Source organism: Macaca nemestrina, chromosome 6 (genome assembly GCF_043159975.1).
Source record: "Macaca nemestrina isolate mMacNem1 chromosome 6, mMacNem.hap1, whole genome shotgun sequence".
Taxonomy (NCBI): domain Eukaryota; kingdom Metazoa; phylum Chordata; class Mammalia; order Primates; family Cercopithecidae; genus Macaca; species Macaca nemestrina.
The window spans coordinates 146,814,038-146,837,019 of record NC_092130.1 but is presented as its reverse complement, the minus strand read 5'-3'; the positions used below and the strand labels follow the sequence as shown (position 1 = coordinate 146,837,019).

General features: G+C 41.4%; 1 protein-coding gene and 1 pseudogene across 1 annotated transcript in view; one reads left to right on the top strand and one right to left on the bottom strand.

Annotated features, from left to right (window-relative positions):
* The window catches only part of LOC105473046 (solute carrier family 45 member 2), a 40,438-nt gene extending 19,587 nt beyond the window's left edge, over positions 1-20,851 (bottom strand). The window contains exons 1-2 of the mRNA XM_011726621.2: positions 20,360-20,851; positions 18,389-18,565 (exon numbers count right to left, since the gene is read on the bottom strand). Coding sequence (XP_011724923.2) covers positions 18,389-18,565; positions 20,360-20,744 — 562 coding nt within the window. The 5' untranslated portion in view covers positions 20,745-20,851. The remainder of the gene's footprint in view (positions 1-18,388; positions 18,566-20,359) is intronic.
* LOC105473045 (26S proteasome regulatory subunit 10B-like) lies at positions 5,777-7,558 on the top strand (annotated as a pseudogene).
* Positions 20,852-22,982: the final 2,131 nt, after the last annotated feature.

Genomic DNA, 22,982 nt, shown 5'->3' with positions numbered 1-22,982 from the left:
TATTTAAAATCCAATTATTAGTTATTCCTTTTTTGAGTTTCTGTTTTAAAATACACGTGTTCCTGGTATGGGCAAGAAATTACTCAGCACCAAAGTAGTAACTGTTCCTCAGATGTTCCTTCCGGTGCAGACATTAGTGACTTCTGATAAAGGTGGGAAGATAGCATGGTGGGGGAGGGGATAGTGGACATACTACAGGATGTCAAGGGAATTAAAGAGTTGAGTGCCGGACATATCCTCTACATATGTCACAAACTTATGTAGGGCTGATCCTCCTGTCAAAATTCTTTAAACATCAAACTCCCATCATGCCTACCAACCACAATTTATCTAGCTGAACAGATCAGCTTTCATTTTTGTTTTTGATTTTTTTTTGTGTGTGTATGAGTGAAGTCTCTATTTTATTTCTCAGATAAGTACAATATCTTCACAAGCTAGAGAATCAAGGAAGAAAACAGAACTAAAGGAGTTCCTCTCTAATCCTAAACATCTAAAGTTACATAAACCCTGACCTCAAGAACACAAACCTGAATGCCAAGTACCATGAATCCTAGTTTGTTCAAATTAGTGAAAGAGTAGACGATTTTGGTCACTTCATATTCTGGTTAGTTTCAATTTAACATAGAGACTATTTATGGAGGATCAACAATCTAATCATTGCATTCCAAAAATAAATCATCCTTAGCATGTCCTGAATGCTGACGTGTTTTAAGGCAGAATTATAAGAAATTGTGGCCCATGGGGCACAGTGAAGTAAGACATATAGTCTCTGGAATCAAGAAATTTATGGTCTAGTTATGTGTGATGAGCATATACATAAACAGAAAATTGACAGATGACGGTGAAGTGCCCAGAATTTGAGAGAAAAAGAAGGTCCTGAAACAGCCATACTCTATGACTGATTCAGAAGAATGTTCTGGGATTTGCGGTGCCTCTGGTTATTATTAGACAATGACTATTCAATTGTGGAGATGCAGAAGGTATCAGAAGTCATGCATCAAGCCAGGCAATCAACCAATAAGAATGTATTAAGTCTGCTCCTCAACCCATTATGACAACAAAAATGTCTCTAGATATTGCCAAATATCTCTGAGGGAAGGAGGTTGAAAAGTGGCCCTTAGTTTAGAACCCCTGACCTAAGTCAACCCTATGACAGACACATTCCTTTTTTGAAACTATCATTTGTAAACAGATCAAGGGTTTCATATTGCCATTCAATTCTCTTATCACTTATGCCTCTATCCTTCAAATTTTTGTTCAGCTGAGCATTACTGGTTGCCTCAGTTGGAAGAATGTAGAGCAGAAGACCCTGCTCATTTGAAAGAATTGATATGTGAAATAAATCCTCCACTGTGCAATGGAATGGTAGTTTTATTTTATGGAAAAAAAATAAGGATACGCATATAATGATGGATTTATATTAGAGGTTAATTTGGACAATTGAGTCCTATAATTGGGAAGTTTCCTGATGCAGTTGCATGTCTACTGGTTTAGTTTAGTTCAATAAACATGCATCAAGCACTAAATATATGTAAATGACTCTACTAACTTCAGGGGATATAAACATAAACAAGACACAGTTTCCCATTTTTTCCCCAGAAGGTGGTTTCAAGTGGGAGAAGCAGATAATGGGAGAAGCTACTTTCAAAATGGTAATAAATGATAAGCTAGAACTCAGAGCTGCGTACTCAGAGTACAAAGGAGTTTCGAAGAGTCGATTATTGATGCTAGTTAATGGTATCAAAATAATGTCGATTATTAGTAAATCTGACAGGATTTCTCTTCATTAGCAATGAAGGTTATAAGAGTTCAATATATCAATGAATTAAAAAATTTTGGAGGTAAAAGGAGATTGGAAGAATTAGATCAGAAAGCTATGAGTTCTAGTGGCTCTGTGATGGAAGACCACACAGAGGGAAGAAGGGATTTGGAATCGTGCCTGATTTCCATTCCCATTTTTGTGCTTTCTAGTCACATGCTCTTGGGCACTTCTCTGAGAAACGAGGGTGGTGCTGCCTCTCCTCATCTGAATTTAGTGAGGATTAATGCAAATAATCCATGTCAAGCCCTAGTACATACCATGGCAGAACCAGGTCCCAAACTGAGCTCCCTGCTGACTTCCTACAGTAACTCTAATTCCAGAGCCTCCCCTAGAAGCAGGAGAAGATACCTACTGCACTGAACTGGCTGAAGACAGCCTGCCTGGAGCTTGCTGAAAAGACTTAGTCATTTTAGGACTGGTGATTAGAACTAGTGGATCATTCTGAGGGCTGAGACCTGAGCTTACCCCTGACCCTATTGTGGCATGTGGCAAGTATCAGGAAAGTAAAATATATCTCAAACATGGAAAGTGTAAAAATTGCAACTGCTTGATTTTTAAAATATTCCCCTAGAGCAGCCTTCTTAAACTTTAATGCATCACTCTTTGAGTGGCCAGGTGACAGCAGTTTCCAACTAGTTTCCTTTCTTGAGAAATGGTACTTTGTTGTCACAGGATATTTGACCCACAGTTCATAACTGATAAAGCACAGTGATTTGCAGTCCTGTAAAAGTAAGGTAGTTTGCAGATATGAATAGGGTTTTTGTAGCCTGGTAGGGAAATTACTCCAAAAGTATTACAGAGGGGTTATACTTTTATTGTCTTGTAGAAGATGAACCAGGTTCATATTTAGTCTAACATTTTTTATTTTGCTAGTCACACACACACACACACACACACACACACACACACACACACACACACATTTCCTGCAAGAACCTGGGAGAACTCTTCTTATATCTTCCCCATTGGTCCCTTTATTAATATGTTAATTTAAAACCTTGACATATGCTATAACTTAGAGAATTATTAGCACTCTCTTATCTTAGGGAAGGAGGTAAAAAAAAAAATACAGGAAAATCTGTCTTATTTGTCCCAAAGCTACTGTTTTGAAGTACTTGTAGCTGCAAGTTACAATAGTACAACAGGACATGCCAGGAAAGCAAAGTGGGCCACTGGGGAATTATCCTAACAGAATATTAAGACAATGGAAAAAAAATATTTAAACTTTATCTATTTGCTGCCTCAGATATGATGAGGGCCAGTAGAGGGCTGTAGGAATTCATTAAAGGCTTTTCTTTTGCTGCTTCTGCTTAAGCCAAGGGTTTTATCTTCAAAGACAATCTCCCCAACAAAACCTAATTGTCTGTGCTATGATAAAGGCTGATAGTTTTACCATTTTACCACCTCCCACACCTACATCCAGACTGTATTTACCTCTGCTGCCAAAATCAGCCTCTTTGAGGCCCCTGGAAGCAATCACCAGGCTATTGGGCAAGCCATAAGCCAGAGCGTTTGGAGGACATCTGTTGCGACATTAGACGACGAGCTTTTACAAAGAAGGGCCGGAAGTCATCCAGCTGGCTCCTTTCTCACAAAGCCAGGCTGTATTGTCAAACTCAGGAGAATAAATGGCTTTAGAAGACAGATGTCATATTTCATAACTAATGATGCAACTTGAACAATGGCACATCCTGGAAGAAGTCCAAATATATAGAAATATGTAAAAAATTTTCTTTAGTCCACAACTATGATAGGTAAAATGGGAAACTGGGAAACTGTCAGTACCAAGAAATCTAAAGGACGAAAGGAAACTCAAGAGAGTCCATCTAGATCAAACTCTGCACCTACCATCTGCCTGTAACTGCCTGCAGGCATCAGTGTGTGGCTTAGCAAGCTCAGCACAGGGCTGGCACAGCTCAAGTCGTGAGAGCTAGTTATGTGCTGTTTGCTACTTCCCTCTGAAGGAGGACAGACTACAGAACTCCCATCTTCCCATGGGGTTCATGAGAAAGTCGTTCTGATTCTTTTCTACATGTTGAAAAAAATAGCAATGAAAGTATCAGATTAGGTTCATGCTTCCTACCTATTCCCAGCAGGTACATACTAAATCCTGGACAGTTAACATAAGTACCAGCTACTCTCTCTCTCTCTCTCTCTCATTCTGTGTGTGTGTGTGTGTGTGTGTGTGTGTGTGTGTGTGTGTGTTGTCCTTGACCCATTTGTTTATCAATAGAAATTGTTGGAGCACCTACCTTCACCAGGAACTGTGCTAGACACTTGAGATACATCAATGAGCAAGACAGACATGACCTCTGCCCTCTTGGAGGCTGAGTACAGGAAAATCAGTCAAAATGATACATGTGTTGTGTTCCCAATGAAAAGAAAAAAAAATTAAAACTAAAAAAATTTTAAAATTAAAATTAAAAAAAAAAATGATACATATGCTCTGGTCAAAGACAAGAGCTTGACCAGACAAGCTGATCTGATATTTCTTTAGGTTTACAAAGCAACTTTTCTCTTCAAAGATGCTAAGATAATATGTTTAAAATATTGTTCACTGTTTCCATCCCCCTGCCTCTAAACCTGGTTCCCTTTCTCTCATTGGGCCCTTCCTTCACATTTAAGCTGGGCCAGGATGCCTCATTGCTTTGAGGACAGGATGTAACAGTACAGAGCAGAGAAACAAGAATGGTTTGTCTTGCTTCTGAGTTCCAAAAGTCCTTAGGCTGCAAAGGCATAGAGAGTAGATTCATTAGGAAATGTGCTTTAAGCACCAGGCTTCCCAGGCTAGACAGAGAATTCATGATGGGTGCACACATATTGGTAAATCCCTTAGGCAGTGTTGGTCTTGCTGCCTGCTTGACGGGCCTAGCTAGAGTTGGAGCCTTCCCCTGGAAGGCTTGGGGGATCCAAGAGCAGAGAAGATAGGTGCCTCATTTCCTGGTCAGACCCCATGGAAGCATTAAGAACTCCAGGAAGAAAAGGCTGTGCAGGAGGTCAGGCATTAATTGGTCTCGTTCTGGAACCATTTATGGCTGTCTTGAGCTTTCTTAAAGTCTACAGAACTAATATTTCCAGTTCTGAGTTATAATGGCTCAGCACACTGTGAAGTATTTTGCAAAATGCTTTAACTCCTCCTAGTGGTGACCAGGGAGCACGGAGCACAAATGCTAAAATGAAAAAGCTCAGGACTAGAAGTCATCAGTTGAGTCAGACAGCTCCTGTGAGCCACAGCAAATCTTCTCGGTCCCCACCTGACTCCCTTGCTCCAGCAGCTGCTGCAGTGACCAAATCTAAGCCAGCTCTGGCCAGCTTTGCACTGGACAAATGCATCTGGATGGTGCCTAACCTGAGGGAAGACAGAAACAGCTGTGGTTCAGGACTTACAAAACCCATGGTACCACCCTTAGTCAGTCAGTACAGACTGGATTAATCTTCCCTCATTCATCCCCTACATGGAGAGTTCTTTGGTGCCCTTCCTAAGCCTTCTCAGAGCCAGCTCTGTAATGCTTATTGTTTGGCTTGTTCCTCTCCACCATTTCCTTACTCTTGCTCTCTAGAATCCCTTCCCAAATAAACCATCTGTATACAAACCTCTGGGGTTCAACTTTTAGAGGAATCCAGACGAACTCATGAACCACATCTTTGGTTAGCTGGTTGGTTGGCTGGCTTGTTGGTTCGTTGGTTGGTTGATTTTGCCCCTAGTCTATTACTAACCAGCTGTGTGACCTTGGGTTAGACACTTTACCTCTCAACAACACAGCTTAATCATTGATAAAATGAGAATGTTAAAATTGAATATCCATCCCACCAATAGTTTTTGACCGCCTTCTATATTTCAAGTACTATTCAAGATAGTGGTCAATGAACAGGAAACACAATGTTCTTGTACTTGAGGAGCTTATATGATGGTTAGAGAGACAGACAACAAACAATAAAGAAATGGCGCTTCTCAGCATGGCAGACCCTAGAGATAAGATGTTTCAGGACTACTGCAAGAAGCTGCCGGAGTGCATGGAGATGGACGGCCATCTTAAGGAGCTAAGGAAACAATTCAAAGAATTTACCAAGCCATATGAAAAGCCTGAAAATGATCTGAAGGCCCTAAAAAGTGTTGGGCAGATTGTGAGTAATGTGCTTAAACAATTAACAGAAGAACAATTCATTGTTAAAGCTGTAGAGGGACCAAGACATGTTGAGAGTTGTTGTCGACAGCTTCACAAAAGTAGCTGAAGCCAGGAACAAGAGTTGCTTTGGATAGGACTATACTAACTATCATGAGATATTTACCAAGAGAGGTGGAGCCACCGATTTATAACCTGTCTCATGAGGATCCTGGGATGTTTCTTATTCTGAGATTGGAGGGCTATCAGAATAGATGCAGGAATTGAGGGGTTACCACTTAAAAACCCAGTTATTCCAGCATGTAGGAATAATACCTTTAAAAGGCTGTTTGTCATGTGGACCACCATAAACAGGAAAAACACTCTTGGCACACAAGCTATTGTTAGCCAGCTGAACTGCAATTTTTTTCCTTTTTTTTTTTTTTTGGAGACAGGGTCTTACTCTATTGTCCAGGCTGGAGTGCAGTACTGCAATCTTGGCTCACTGCAACCTCCACCTCCCCAGCTCAAGTGATCCTCCCACCTCAGCCTCCAGAGTGGCTCAGACCACAGGTGTGTACCACCATGCCCAGCTAATTTTTAATTAATTAATTAATTAATTTTTATTTATTTATTTTGAGACGGAGTCTCATCTGTTGCCCAGGCTGGAGTGCAGTGGCATGATCTTGGTTCACTGTAACCTATGCCTTCTGGGTTCAAGCGATTCTCCTGACTCAGCCTCCTGAGTAGCTGGGATTACAGGCATGCACCCCCATGCCTGGCTAATTTTCGTATTTTTAGTACAGACAGAATTTCACCACGTTGGCCAGGCTGGTCTCAAACTCCTGACCTCAGGTAATCCACCCACCTTGGCCTCCCAAAGTGCTGGAATTACAGGTGTGAGCCACCGCACCCAGTTTCCCAGCTAATTTTTATATCTTCTGTAGAGATGGGGTTTCACCACGGTATCCAGGTCCACCTACCTTGGCTTCCCACAGTGTTGGGATTACAGGTGTGAGCCACCATGCCTGGCCAGGACTGCAATTTCTTAAAGGTTGTATCTAGTCCTATTGTAGACAAGTACGCTGGTGAAAGTGCTCATTGGATCAGAGAAATGTTTAATTATGCCAGGGACCATCCACCATGCATCATTTTTATGGATGCAATAGATGCTATTGATGGTTGTCAGTTTTCCAAGGGTACTTCAGCTGACAAAGAGATTCGGATAACTTTTTGGAGTTACTGAATCAAATGGATGGATTTGATACTCTGCATAGAGTTAAAATAATCATGGCTACCAACAGACCAAATACACTGGATCTTGCTTTGCTGCATCCAGGAAGATTAGATAGAAAAAAAAATACATATTGATTTGCCAAACGAACAAGCAAGGTTAGACATATTGAAAATCCATGCAAGTCCCATTACAAAGCATGGTGAAATTGATTATGGAGCAATTGTGAAGTTTTCAGATGACTTTAGTGGAGGAGACCTGAGAAATGTTTGTACTGAAGCAGGTATGTTTGCAATTCATGCTGATCACAGTTTTGCAAAACAGGAAGGCTTCATGAAAGGTTAGAAAGTGGCTGATTCTAAGACGCTAGAGCTTAAATTGGACTATAAACCTGTGTAATTTACTTTTTGATGGCTATATAACAGACGTTGGCTTAATGTGAAAATAAAGTTAAAGAAAATAATATATGTATTGCCAATGATCTCATTAAAAGTGTATGAATAAAAATATGAGTAGGCCGGGTGTGGTGGCTCACGCCTGTAATCCCAGCACTTTGGGAGGCCGAGGTGGGCGGATCACAAGGTCAGGAGATCGAGACCATGGTGAAACCCCGTCTCTACTAAAAATAGAAAAAATTAGCCGGGCGCAGGGGCGGGCGCCTGTAGTCCCAGCTACTCGGGAGGCTGAGGCAGGAGAATGGCGTGAACCCGGGAGGCGGAGCTTGCAGTGAGCCGAGATTGCGCTAGCCTGGGCAACAGAGCGAGACTCCGTCTCAAAAAAAAAAAATATGAGTAACATCATACAAGTTAATATAGTAATTCAGTAATCCAACTTTTATGGTTGATAAGGAAGAAGTTTGTATGTTTGCTAATATCTCATTTATTGCAGCAGAAGTTACAAAAGAAGAATGTGTTGAAGCTTTTCATATTTGCTAGGTGAGCATTTTATAAGACATTGAACATGGTTTGAGGTAGTAGGATAAGAAAGTATTTTTTATGACTTATTTTATATCATTTGTTTTCCTCATTCTAAAAAGTTGAATAAGATCTGTTTGATTCAGATCTACAAAAATAAATAAATGAAAAAATAATACCATGTCAGGTAATGATGGGTACCTCTGTGACGGGAGTCAGGGCTGGGGGTGTGTGTTTGTAATCAGAGTAACAAAGCAAGGAGGCCAAAAGTCAATTGCCGATTGGTACCTGGGAAAGCACTTTCGAGCAGAGGAAAGAGGGAGGACAAAGTGCCCCAGATTCCCGCTTCTCTAATCTGACTTTGAGATTCTTTGAGAGTTGTGTTGATCACATTTGAATGGAAAAGAGATGGCAATTTGGAGACTCTATCACCCTAAATTGCATAAATCACCCTTATTATCCACAAGCTGAAATCCCTGTATCCTTGGTTTCTGCCCTGGCCACATCCTTTCCACGTTGCCCGAATGAGGAGATGTGAAACTCTACCATGGGTGGAACTTCAAAGGTTTTGTTTGATGAAACAAAACCACTCATCTAGAGATGATTCATAAATGAGAAAAGATTAAAACAGTCTCACACATGAAATGGCTCCTTTTCACTGTGTAAAAAGTTTAGTCCAAGAGTCCCATGTTTCAATTTCATTTTTAAGACTCTTTTCTTAGCCCTTAATCATTTGCTATTTAGAGCATTTGTTGCATGTTCACATTTTTTCTGCATACTTTGAAGTATTAAAAAACAAAAGTTAAAAGAAGCTGATACCTGACAAGTTACCCATTCTTTTTCCAAAGATGTAGTGCGGCAAGTTTCTCACTGAGTCATTACAAATAAAATGTTTGCAGCCGTAGTGGAGATAGTGGAAATCAAGTGAATATAAACATTTGGTGTTTCATCTCTTTAGGAACCCTCTTTATACCTTTTAGAGGGTTCCTTGTGCTGTGCCTGTGACCCTTGCAAGGCAGTTAATAACTGACATGGTGTAGAGATTTGCAAGCCTGTGAATGAACAAAAGTTCAGAAATGCTGAGGCTACTCTGCAGTGAATAGGAGGAACCAGGAACTGAACAGGGCTGGCCTTTCCTGTTATGCCTGATCCCAGCCTCCCGCCAAGCAAGAAAGCCCACTGCTAAAAACAGTAAAGTCTTGGGTTCAAGCAGCAGAAATATGCTTGGTTAGACTCCCTGCGTATAAAAGAATTTCCAGCCTTCCCTGGTGAGTACCACTCTGTTAGCTCACTGGATTCCACAGCCTCAGGGGCACCCAGCAGTGAAGGATCTGTGTGGTGAGAAGATGCGGGTGGACCCACCAAACCTACCATGGCTACCACATATGCCAGGGATGGAGGAGGGTAGAGTTGCCTTTAAACATGAAAGACAGAAGCTAAAGGAATTAAATGTCTCCCTAGGAGCCAGTACAGTCTTTTCTCTAGAAAATCTCAAAAAATGTCAGAAATATGCTGGGAAATATTTTGGTAATGAACCCTTGGACGCTTATTTATGAAGCATTTGGAAATGCTGGGCCAGAACTACAGTCCTGAAACAAACAAAAAGAATTTCAATTTACTGGGATGATTGGATTCCTTGGGTGAATAATATTTTGCTGTTGATGAAAAATCAAAATGGGCCCTGACACTGAACATGCCTTTGCCAGAAAATGTTTGTTTCAAGTGGAATGCTGTAGTTATCTCTTTGCCAAGGGCATGTAAATTCAGGAAGTTTGGCGTGTATGCAAAGACAGGGCAGAGTGACAAGGCCCTGCTTGTTATTTTCACTCATCTTTTAATGCAGTTTTTAGTTCAGAGTGAGGATATCACAGTGGGGTCACATATCCCACATTTGACTCATCAGAATTCAACTATTCACACTTTGAACACAGGGAGGAAGAGAGAGATTACAAGAAAGACAAGAGTAACATTTTAAATAGTATGGGTAATTCTATTAATTTCAGGAGTAAACATTAAAGGAGAGATAAATCTGCATATATATATATATATATGCAGGTTTGTACACACAAAACAAAGCATATTGTATTTTAGGAGTAATCTGAGAGATATTTACGAATAATGTCGACGGTCACTGTCACTGAGTCAGGGACTTTAGAATCAGCCTTAAACAAAGTGAGAGACTCCATGCACTGTCCTACAAGAGGAAGATGTTTTAAGTTGTTTTTCTAGTCGGGGAAAGAAGTTGCTTTGAGCCATCCACACAACCTCAGCTGTTCCCATATGACCAAAGACATGCACTGGCTGAGGTTTGGGCTTCAGTGCTGGTTATGAGACAAAGGAACATAATTAAATAAGCATATTTGTCTAATTGGTGCAATTTGTCGTGTCATGTAAAACCATGAATTATAAACAGGGTTATGTAACCCTGGGGTCTCCTTTTACACAATTAACATATTTAAGTGCCTGCTAACAGCAAGGCAATGAATTAGAAGCCATGGGGAATTTGCAGGTAAACCCTCATGGGGGAGTTTACGAATCTTGTAGGAGGGGGAGATAAATACATTGTAAATTACAATACAGGGGAGAGAGTGAACAAATGTGCAGATCAGGTAAAACTGTGAGAAGATCAAAATATAATTATCCTTTCATTATTTACTCATATATGGGACTTTAAAAGCTCTGATTCATTTTCTTATAATAGTCTTGGTCTTTAATTATTCTTATTAAGCTAACATTCAACTGTGTTTGTATTTTATGTGATAGGTACCACCTTTGACTATTCAACAGTAATTACTCCTTCCTTCTTGCTAATAGAACCTCAATGTGGTTTAGGGAGATACATGACCAACTCCCCAAAAACCCTCACTTCAACCTCTTTAGGCCACTGAATGCTCACATAACCCAATTCTGCCTAATGAGAAACAAGCAGAACTGTGGGGGAGGGGAGGTTTCTAGGGCAGATTTGCTTTCTTCATTTAAAGAGCTAATGTAGGCTCTTTCCCCTTCCCCATTCCTTCTCCCTGACCCTCCTCTCTGCTCCTCCTGTCTTTAAACGAACAAGAACTATGGACTCGCATCAACTGTCTTGTATCCAGGAGGCAACATATCCATAAAGCAGCCAAGGAAACGTGAAATTGTTGGCTCTGACATCTAACAGCTGACTGAAAGCCAGCAGACACCTGCTTCCAGACTTTTTGTTACATAAGAAAAATAAGCCTCTGTCTTTAAGCCACTGTTTTGTTGGCTTTAGTGACTTGCGACCAACCCCTTCCTAATCATTCTATTCCTTCAGCATATACCAAGTGCTGATAGGGAAGGGGGCAAGAACACCGGGAAGGGCTGAAGGAAATCAACTTGGATTTTAGGGTGGCAGTACCAGTCCCCCCAAAAGATCGTTAAAGTGCACATAACATTGTCTCTCATTCACACGTCCCTTATCCTTTCACTCATTCACATGTATGTTACCGCTGGATAGTCCCCTTCCCTCAAGAAGTTTATGGTGTAATGAGTGTGACTAGAAATGTATTCAAATAACTAACATGGAAGGTGGAAAATGGCAAAGGCCAAGAAAGAGACTATAAGAAAGTAGCCCTTTGGAGCTGAGCTGTTTATTTAAGCTGGGAGGTGGTAAAATGTTTTCCTCAGGGTGTGAGCCAAATTTCCCTTTGCCACCAACTGCCCCTCCTTCCAAGGATGGGGTGGAGGTCGGAGGCGTGAGGGGGGTGGGAGAGATTTTCTTCTCCTCCCTGCAGGAAGATCTTAAAAGGAGCATTCTGCATGAGAACCTGAGAACAGCTAGATTGGAACACAATACTCCAGTTCCATAACTGCTCTTATGAACACAAAAAGACCTTTTGTGTTTTTCTTGTTTATTTCAAAATTCTAGAATATCTTCATTATGCAAAGAAGGAAAAGAAAAGGGATTGGGGAGGAGGGAAGGGAGAGAAAAGCACGTGTGCTCCCTCTACATCCCATCCAAGCTTCAGGAGCTGGACTCAGTGGCAACAAGGGTAAAAGTGAAAGGGCTCAATTATGGACTCAATTGTGTCCCTCTACTCCCCAGATTCCTGTGTTGATGCCCTAACCCTCAATGGGACTGAATTTGTAGACAAGGCCTTTAAAGAGGTAATTAAGGTTAAATGAGATCGTAAGGGTGGAGCCCTAATTCAAATCCAATAGGACTGGTGTTCACATAAGAATAGGAAGAGACAGTGAGGGTGCAGGTGCACAGAAGAAAGGCCATGTGAGGACACAGCAAGAAGGAGGCTGTCTGCCAGCCAGGAAGAGAGGCCTAACCAGAAACCAAGCCTGACAGCTCTTGATCTTGGATTTCCATACTCCAGAACTGTAAGAAAATGAATTTCTGTTGTTGAAGCCACCCAGTCAGTGATATCCTGGCATGGCAGCCCAAACAGACCATAAAGGCCCCAGGAGGAGATGAAAATTCATGATGTATGTGTGATCAACTGCAGCCTCAATGGTCTCTCCCTGATGGAGTTATCTACCTCACTGGCACCTTTATGTTCATCTACTCAATAAACTTTTGTGCTTTGATTATTTTGTGGATCTAGTCCCCGACCAAGTTAGAAATTAAGTATACCTGCAATTTGGAAGAGAATGAGGGCCTTTGTTCCTAGAAAATGAGTGAACATTTCCAAGCAGATCTCCACAGGTAGAAAAGGGGAAAGAAACCTTCAGTGTGAGCAAAGACCCAGAACCTGAGGAAGGAAAGGCTGGCTCCTTCATTTGTACCACTGGTATTTATTTTGAACACCTACAATATGCCAGGCAGTGGTAGAGGAGTGAGGGATGCAGGGAATAAAACCGACCTGCCTGCTGCTCCTTGGAACGTGATGAAAAAGTATTCAGAGCACAGAGAATGTGGAAAGAGTAATGGGAAGTAAAGCTTGGAGAGTAGGATGGGAACAGATTGTGGCAGCTTTGAACCTCTGTCTAGGAAAATATTATTCACCCAGGAGGCACATAAGGAGCCATTGCAGCTCATCAAGCAGGAAAGTGTCCTAGTCATGTTTGGCTTTTAAAAATATGAATCTGGAAGCTATCAGTTGGCTCAATTGGAGTGGGAAGAAACTGGAGACTAGAGAACAGTTAAAGGATGAGTACTGCAAACCAATAATAAAATTCTAAGGCCTCCAACTGACTGAGTGGACACCCCTTCTTGGCCAAGGGGATCCCAAAGAAACCTGAAAACCTAGTTCAGGCCATGATGGGAAGGGAGGTGTTGGACATACCCTGTTATAACCCCTCCCTTTGGAGTTTAGACACAACTAACCAGCATTAACATTAAAACAGAGATCATAAGACTGCCATACAAAACAGACTCTTTGTAGCAATAGGATGCCAAATTCCAACCTGACTCTGGTATACCATCACATGACAGATAACAAACCCTAAAGCAAATTAATGTGTTTTACCCAAAATATATTTATTTGATATATTTTTGAATGCCCCTGTAAAGCCATCTTTTGTGGAGGAAATTTTTTTCCTGTAGAGAACCTCTTTCCCTTAATAGTTTGGTGTTTTTTTTTTTTTTTTTTTTTTTTAGAGAGCCTGACACCTTCTAAGACTCAAAAAGAGACATTTACCATCTCTTCTCTCTGAAACTTGCTATCTGGAGACTTCATCTACATAACAAGAACCTTGGTTTCCACAATCCTCCTTAACTCAAGCATTTCTTTCTGTTGACTTCAACTCTTTAGGCAAAGCTTAACTCTTTGAATCAATTGCCAATTGAAAGTTTTGACTCTACCTATAACCTGTGAGCCCCTCTCCTCAAGATGCCCCACCTTTCTGGGCTGAACCAATGTATTCCTTACGTTTATTGATTTATATTTTTGCCTGTAACTTCTAGCTCCCTAAAATATATAAAACCAAGCTATAACTTTACCAGCTTGGGCAACTGTTCTGAGGACGTCTTGAGGTTGTGTTCCAAGCCATAGTCATTCATATTTGCCTCAGAATAAACTTCTTCAAATATTTTAATTTTTTTCCTTCAACAGACTAAAGCTCAGATGAGACGTAGTAAGAGCCTGAATGAAGGTAACATTAAAATTATTGATGTTTGCTGGCACCATACCATATACTAATATCAACAGAAAATCTCAAGTGTTTATTGTCTTAAACTCATAAAAATACTGTTGATGAAAAGAGTCAAACTCTGTAAAATATTTGAAGAGATATATTCTGAGCCAAATATGAAGACCATGGCCTGTGACGCAGCTCTAGGAGATCCTGAAACATGCGCCTAAGGCAGTAGGGCTACAGATTGCTTGGTTTTATACATTTTAGGGAGACATCAGACATCAATCAGTACATGTAAGATGTACATTGGTTTGGTCTGGAAAGATAGGACAAATCAAAGTGGGGACTCCCAGGTCATAGGAAGATTCAAAGATTTCCTTATTGGCAATTGGTTGAAAGACTTTATCTATAGACTTGGAAGCAATAGAAGAGAGTGTCTAGGTTAATATAAGGGGTTGTGGAAACCAAGGTTCTTATTATACGGATGAAGACTCCATGTCACAGGCTTCAGAGAGAATAGATTGTAAATGTTTCTCATCAGACTTAAAAAGGTGTCAGACACTTTAGTTAATTCTATCCTAAATCAGGAAAATAACTGGAAAGGGAAGAGTGAGGAGTACAGAAGGTAGATTTTCCCCACAAGAGACAGCTTTTCACGGCCATTTCAAAATATATCAAAGAAATGTACTTTGGGGTGTGGGGAAAGAAAGAGAGATCAGCCTGTTACTGTGTCTATATAGAAAGAAGTAGACATAAGAGACTCCATTTTGTTCTGTATTTGAGATGCTGTTAATCTGTGACCCTATCCCCAACCTTGTCCTTGCAAGAGACATGTGCTGTGGTGACTCAAGGTTTAAAGGATTTTGGGCTGTGCAGGGTGTGCTTTGTTAAACAAGTGCCTGGAGGCAGCTTGCTGGTTGCGCAATGTTGCTCTTTATGCACTAAAAAGGTTTATGGAGATGTTTACATATGCATATCAAGGCACAGCACTTTTCCTTAAACTTATTCATGTCACAGCGAACTTTATTCATATGTGTTACTGCTGACTTTCTCCCTATAATGATCCTATTACCCTGCCACTTCCTTTTCTTTAAGATGGTAAAGATAATTATCAATAAATACTAAGGGAACTCAGAGACCGGTGCCGGCGTGGGTCCTCTGTATGCTGAGCGCCAGTCCCCTGGGCCCACTTTTTCTTTCTCTATACTTTGTCTCTGTGTCTCATTTCTTTTCTCAAGTCTCTTGTTCCACCTAACGAGAAACGCCCACAGGTGTGGAGGGGCAGGCCACCCCTTCATTGGGGTAAAATACTTCTATTTCTTTCAGGGCCCACTTTGTTGTCATGTTGATACCTAATTGCTACAAACAGTCCGTTTTGTCAGTTTTAAAGTTTCTGCTTTAATGTTAATGCTGATCAACTGTGCTTGAACTCCAAAGGGACAGAGGTACAATGAGGCATGTCCAACCAGCCATTCCCATCATGGCCTAAACTAGTATTTCAGATTTACTTTAGGATGCCCTTGGCCGAGAGGAAGGATCTTTCAGTTAGCTGGGGGTTAGAATTTTAATTCTGGTTTACAATACTATCATGTATTAGCCTTGGAAAAGTTTCCCTAACACAGAGTTTTGTTTTCTAATATCAAGGCAACAAAGCATAGGTCTTTTAGCCACATCTAATACAGTTGTAATCTGGGAAGTGGTGGCCACATTGTCCAATGTCCTATAGATCAATAAACTCTTTTTTTTTTTTTTTTTTTTTTTTTGAGATGGAGTCTGGCTCTGTTGCCCAGGCTGGAGTGCAGTGGCCGGATCTCAGCTCACTGCAAGCCCCGCCTCCTGGGTTCATGCCATTCTCCTGCCTCAGCCTCCCGAGTAGCTGGGAGTACAGGCGCCCGCCACCTCGCCCGGCTAATTTTTTTTGTATTTTAGTAGAGACGGGGTTTCACCGTGTTAGCCAGGATGGTCTCGATCTCCTGAACTCGTGATTCGCCCGTCTCGGCCTCCCAAAGTGCTGGGATTACAGGCTTGAGCCACCGCGCCCGGCTGATCAATAAACTCTTAATATCCAGTTCAGAAGCCAGAAAGGCTCCTATGACTTTGTAATTAATTTCAGCAAATTATAATAAAACAGAAGACATTGTCAGATTCAGGTTAGGGAAACGAAGTTGGAATCTGTTCTGAGATATTCTGGCTATGGACCATGGGCAAGTGACTTAATCACTGAACTTCCTCCCCTACTCCAATTGGTGGACTTTGGGTAAATATTTAACAACTGGCTCTCCAAGAAAAAAAAAGCCATGATTTATAGCTTTGCCAATTTCTAGAGTTTTAATACTCCCATCACGGCCAGTTTCAAGCCAGCAATGTGATATCAACAAGTTCACTGAATTCCTAAAATTTAACAATTGATTCTCAACAAGCCAGCATGAGCCAGCTCTAGCACACCACTGCTTCCAAGGATCAGCTTCCACATCTGAAAAATGGGAATCACACCACCTCCACATGGCCGTTGTCAGGACTGAGATAATGTAAGTGAAAATACCTAATACAGGGTTGTTAGCATACATGGGGTATTTGAGAAATGTTTGTTTAGTATTTACTGAGCACCTACTATGTATCAGACACTTCCAGGAACTGAAGATTCATCAGAGAACAAAACAAGAGGTCTGCTCAGCTAGGATTGATGTTCTAAATGGGAGAGACAACCAGAAAGAAAAAAGAGAAGGAGAGAGAGAGACAGAGGATATAGAAAAAAATAGCCAGTCAGTTAGTCTGGCAGTGATAAGCACTAGAAAGAAAAATCAAACCCAATAAGGATGAGGAGAAAAAGGAGTGGTATGGTAGGTAGGGTATGTCAGGTATGGTAGCCAAGAAAGACCTCACTGGTGAGAGACATCTGATGAGGAATCCAAGTGGAATAAAGGCATGACTATGGGATTATATGGGGAAGGGTGTCCCAGGCAGGGCAAGAGCTCATGCCAAACCCTGGGGCAGGTATGATGGGCTGGGCCAACTCCAGAGACAGAAGGAGGCCAGTGGGGTGGGAGAACCTGAGTGAGAAGATACAGGTGGAAAGTGCAATGGGAAGGGAAGAAAAGAGCAAAGGTGAGGCGGGGGAAGTCTCAAGCCCTAGACATGTCTTAGGTGCCTTTAAGCATCTGGAGACATAGTGGGCAGGGGCCAGTGACAGACAGGGCTGCACTCCTGTCCCTCTGCCTTCCCTACACAGAGGAAGATCTACCAACTGTGCTCCAATGGCCTCACTCCTTCATGTTTTCAACTACTCAAATGTTTGCTCAAATGACAAATATTGACTCCAATGGCTTCCACGGGCAGGCAGCAGTCTTAGCTCTAGAGACAGAAACTGTGAGCAAAACTTGAGCTCTTGCTTTTCATGGACCTACCTGGCCATGGAAGAAGACAGAATACATCAAAACATAAATAAATGCATTGGCTGGGCTACGAAGACAATCAAACAAGGTGGGCTGACAGAGTCCCCCTCTTAGATATAAAAATCATCTTGGGCCAGGATCCTCCTGTCACCTTATATTTCAATGCCTAGTTCTAGCACAGTACTAACTGGTGCTCTGAGTAGCATTGCTCTAAACAATTGACAAACAGTAACCAAAGTAGGCTGGCAACAGCCCCAAGAGATCAAGAGAGCCCCCATTTTCCTCCTGGCATGAACTTTTTCAAACCACAAGGCTGAGGAAATGCCAACCCTTTATATAACTAAGAAATCTCTAAGACATGGAGCTTTTTGTTTGCTTGGTTTGTTTCTCTTTTTGTTTTTTAAAATGTGGTTCTTAGGACACCTGCCACAAAATCATCGGGGATCTTTATTAAATAAAATACAAATGTCTGGGCCCTGCATCAGACCCACTGAATCAGAATAACTGGAGAAGGAGCCCAGGCAACTGTATTTTCAATGACCTCCTAAGGAATGTGGATGCTACATTGCTGATGCTTGAGATCCACTGCTCTAATGCAAATACGCAATCCACAAGGCTTCTTTTCGTTTCAGTTGTAATTGTCTCCACAAAGCATTCTTAAGAAAGCTCTTCTGTAAACTTCCTTTGCAGAAACTGCAGCACCAGTCACAAGCTGATTGTTCAGAGAAATGCACAGGGAGACAGGGCCCGCGTGACGGGAGCAACCCATCAACTGACCCATTCATTCGAAAAACTCCACGTGTAGAGACACTGGATGGCTTTAGTGGAAGCACCTCATTGTCTAGGGAGCTGAAGGAGAGATTTTCTAGAATATTCCCTACCTGTGAAGAGGGCATGGTAGTGGAGACCCTTCTCCTTGTCCTGATGGGAGCAGACATCAAATAAGTAGGCTTTGATGGGCCCATCAATGAAGTCAGCAGCAAAATCAAAGAGAACCACACCTATCATGGTGACACTTACGGCCCAAACCAGCTTCCTCCTTGGGTTAGCAATCAAAGCTAAAAGAAAAATAAACATTGGTCTCCTAAATCCTGTTTTAGAATCCTCCGTGTTTTGTAATTTCCACCTAAACTTCTTGCCATGAAATCATCTTCCTTGCTTTTATTTTGCTTTTTTTCCCAAATAAAAATACCTTTTTTTTTTTCAGGTTTTAAAAATTATGCAACAAAAGTCCGTAAAACACAAATCTATGGAGACAGAAAGTAAATTAGTACTTGCCTAGGGCTGGTGCATAGGAGAAAAGCTGACGTGACTGTTGATGATAATGGGTTTCTTTTTGGGGTGATGAAAATATTCTAGAATTAGAGAGTGGTGATGGTTGCACAACCTTGTGAATATACTAAAAGTCACTGCATTGTACACTTTTAATTAGTGAAATTTCTGGTGTATAAAATACCTCTTTAAATAAAAAAGTATGCATGCTTATCGCAAACAATTCCGATTATATAAAAAAAGCTGAGGGAGATGCTTCCAATCCCAGCCCCACTGAAAGTCAGGCTTTGAGGCCTCCTTTTACTCACTTCTGCACATGCAGACACAGGTGTACAATGGTAGTCAAATGCAGTGCTTCTCAAAGTTTGGCATGTTGAACTATCACTTGTACGTCTTGTTAAAATACAGATTGCTGGCCCCATTCCCAAGACTCTGATTCAATTCGTGGGCCTGAAGTGGGCCTGAGAAACTACATGTCTAACAGCCCCTGCTGATGCTGAGGGGCAGGTCAGCGGCCACATCTTTGAACAGCACTGACGCAGTAACCAACTTTCTTCATATAATTTCAGCTCCTCACAATTTTTAATAGCTGGATTTTCATTCTATGGATACCCTGTAATTCATTTACCCAATCTCCTATAAAAGATACATTGTTGTTTCTCTTGTTTCAGGTTGTTTTTTAAACTTAAGAATAGCATAGATTATCTACACGTTTTAAAAATTACAGTATAAAATTAAATGAACAATAAGACTACCCGCCGCTTCTCACCTCCAGTCCTTTAGTAATCCTCCTTACAGTCAATAGCACTTGCCAGCTTTTTGTTCATTCTCCCGGAAATAGCCTACATTTGTACATTTACGCTTTCTTTGAAGTATGTACAAATCATAATTGATTATCCTGCCTCATAATCATCTATTCTGCTGGCTTGAGAGTTAATGGTCTAAAAATGTGTGCTATTTTTAGCGATCCTTTTTGCAATGCAACTTTATTGTACTACCATCAACTACTGATTAATTGGTAGCTGATTAATGGCTAGAAAAAATGCCTACCCTCAGGTTTGATTTTGTCCAGAATTCACAATGCCAGAAAGGTCCTCTTGAGCTGATGGGCTTATGCCCTCTGCCTATTAAAATGCTCTACATAAAACTATGAACAGAATTAACTCATTTGGATACACAGGTGATTTATTGTAAATATTTATGGAGCTATTTGGCAGCTGGTCAATTTGATAAGAGTATTAAATAGAGCATAATGGGCTCAAAAAGTAACTCGATTGATAAATATGTAAAAATATTCAATTTGATAAAATAGATACAGATTTGATAAAATAGATACAAATTTAATCCTATTTTTAAATCTTCACAACAATGAAAGATATTTATTTAGATATTTCTAGAAGTAAAGGCTCCCCTACCACAGAATCTGGGCCAAATTTGTCAAAGGGGAAGTTCATTGTAACCTAGGAGAGATCGATTGTAACAAATTTCTAGGAAAGGTCAAACAAATTAATATTCTCCTCCTGCAGAGGTACACAGTAGGACACATATCCCTGCCTGCCCACCTTGCGCAGCCGACTTACCTGCTACAACAGTGTCCCCATTGAGGTACAGAGCCATGCCCACGAGCATCATGACTCCCAGGGTGAGGATGTAGGGTCTCCGGCGGCCCCACCTGGACCGGCAGTGGTCGCTGGCCGATCCGACCACGGGCTGCAGCAGGAATCCCAGGATGGGGCTGAGGAACCACACAATGCTGTACAGACTATTGGGCAGACCCACGCTGAGCAGGACTGGGGTCACATACGCTGCCTCCACTGCGTAGCAGAACTCTCGTCCGAACATGGCCATGCTGTGCATAATGAGTCTGCTGGTGGGTCTTTTAGGTGGCTCCACAGAGTCAAAGGGGCCATCATCAGCCAGGGATTTATAGATGTGGCCACCAGCCTGCCCACTGTTGCCACCCATGGCCACTGGGAGAGGAACCTTCCTGCGAACCCACCACCTCCTGTGTGGTGCTAGGGTCTGTGCTTCAAACTGGGTTTGCGGAGCCTGGCCGAGCAACCAACAGAGATGTCAGGCTGGGGGAGGGGCTCAAATTCTTTCCTGCCTCTAAGATCACAAGTTATGATGAGAGGGAGGGGGTGGTGCTGGAAAGCATGACAGAGATTAGCAGCTGTGAATGAGCCCTCTGGCTCCTTAAGACGTTGGAATATTTTTCTAAAGGGATCCTCCTTTGTACTGTTCCCTCTCTTTCTTTCTCTCTCTTTCTCTCACACACACATACACAATTACACGTGATCACACACGGCTTCTCTCCCTCTCACACACACGTTATTACACGTGATCACACACACGGTTATCTCAGATGGTATTACACATAATCACAAACACGGTTTCTCACACACATTATTGCACATGGTCACACACATGGCTTCTTTCAGACGCTATTACACACGATCACACACATGGCCTCTCTCACACACACATGCTATTACACATGATCACACACATGGCCTCTCACACACATGATATTACACATGATCACACTCATGGCTTCTCTCTTACACACATGCTATTACACATGATCACACACATGGCTTCTCTCACACACATGCTATTACACATGATCACACACATGGCCTCTCTCACACACATGATATTACACATGATCACACTCATGGCTTCTCTCTTACACACATGCTATTACACATGATCACACACATGGGCTCTCTCACACACACGTTATTACACATCACACACATGGCTTCTCTCTCACACACATGCTATTACACATGATCACACACATGGCTTCTCTCTCATACACATGCTATTACACATGATCACAATATGGCTTCTCACACACACACATTATTACACATGATCACAGACATGGCTTCTCTCTCACACCCATTATTACACATGATCACACACATGGCTTCTCACACACATGCTATGACACGATCACACATGGCTTCTCACACACACATGCTATTACACATGATCACACACGTGGCTTCTCTCACACACACATTATTACACATTATTACACACATGGCTTCTCTCACACACATGCTATTACACATGATCACGTGGCTTCTCTCACACATTATTACACATGATCAAACACATGACTTCTCTCTCACACATGCTATTACACACGGCTTCTCTCACAAACACATGCTATTACACATGATCACACACATGACTTTTCTCACACACACGTCATTACACATGCTCAAACACGGCTTCTCGCTCTTGTACACACGTTATTATACATGATCACACACATGGCTTCTCTCTCTCACACACTATTACACATGATCACACATGGGACTTCTCTCACACATTACTACACATGATCGGACACATGGCTTCTGTCACACACACATGCTATTACACATTATCACACACGGCTTCTCTCTCACACTCATGCTATTACACATGATCAAACACACAGCTTCTCTCTCTCACACCCGTGTTATTACACATCACACAAGGCTTCTCACACACACTTTTTTTACATGATCACAAACATGGTTTCTCTCATGAACACACAATTACACATCACACATGGCTTCTCTCACACACATGTTATTTTACATGATTACACATGGCTTCTCTCACACATGTTATTACACATGATTACACACATGGCTTCTCTCACACACACACGCTATTACACATGATCACACACATGGCTGTGAGGTAATAAAGCCTTATTACATAAAGGTTATGTCAAAATGTAAATAAATTGATATCTTTTTATAAACCTCTTTTTATAAATACAGACATTCTATTTTTCCCTGACTACAAGTTTTCTACACACATAGCTCAGGAGTGAAATAACTAGATTTAAAATGGTGGTAGGTCACACCCTTCTTCAAATCATTAGCTGTCAGATCGCCCTGATATTTCTCCTCAATGTACTTAATACATTCTACAATAAGATAATTCTGAGTTTATTCCATATCCTGTGTTTGTCTTTGATTTCCTCAAGAGCAGAGAACAGGTCTGTTTTGTTCATTATGTCATCCCCAGGAAGTATCATGATACCTGGCACCTAGTAGATCCTCAATAAATATTTTCTAAAGGAATTACTGAGTGAATAAAACATACACACTACATTTTGTGCTGCCTGTCTGCTCAGATCTATTTCCTTTGGTGCTCTTTATCTTATGGGGCTACATTTCCAGGGTTCCCTTG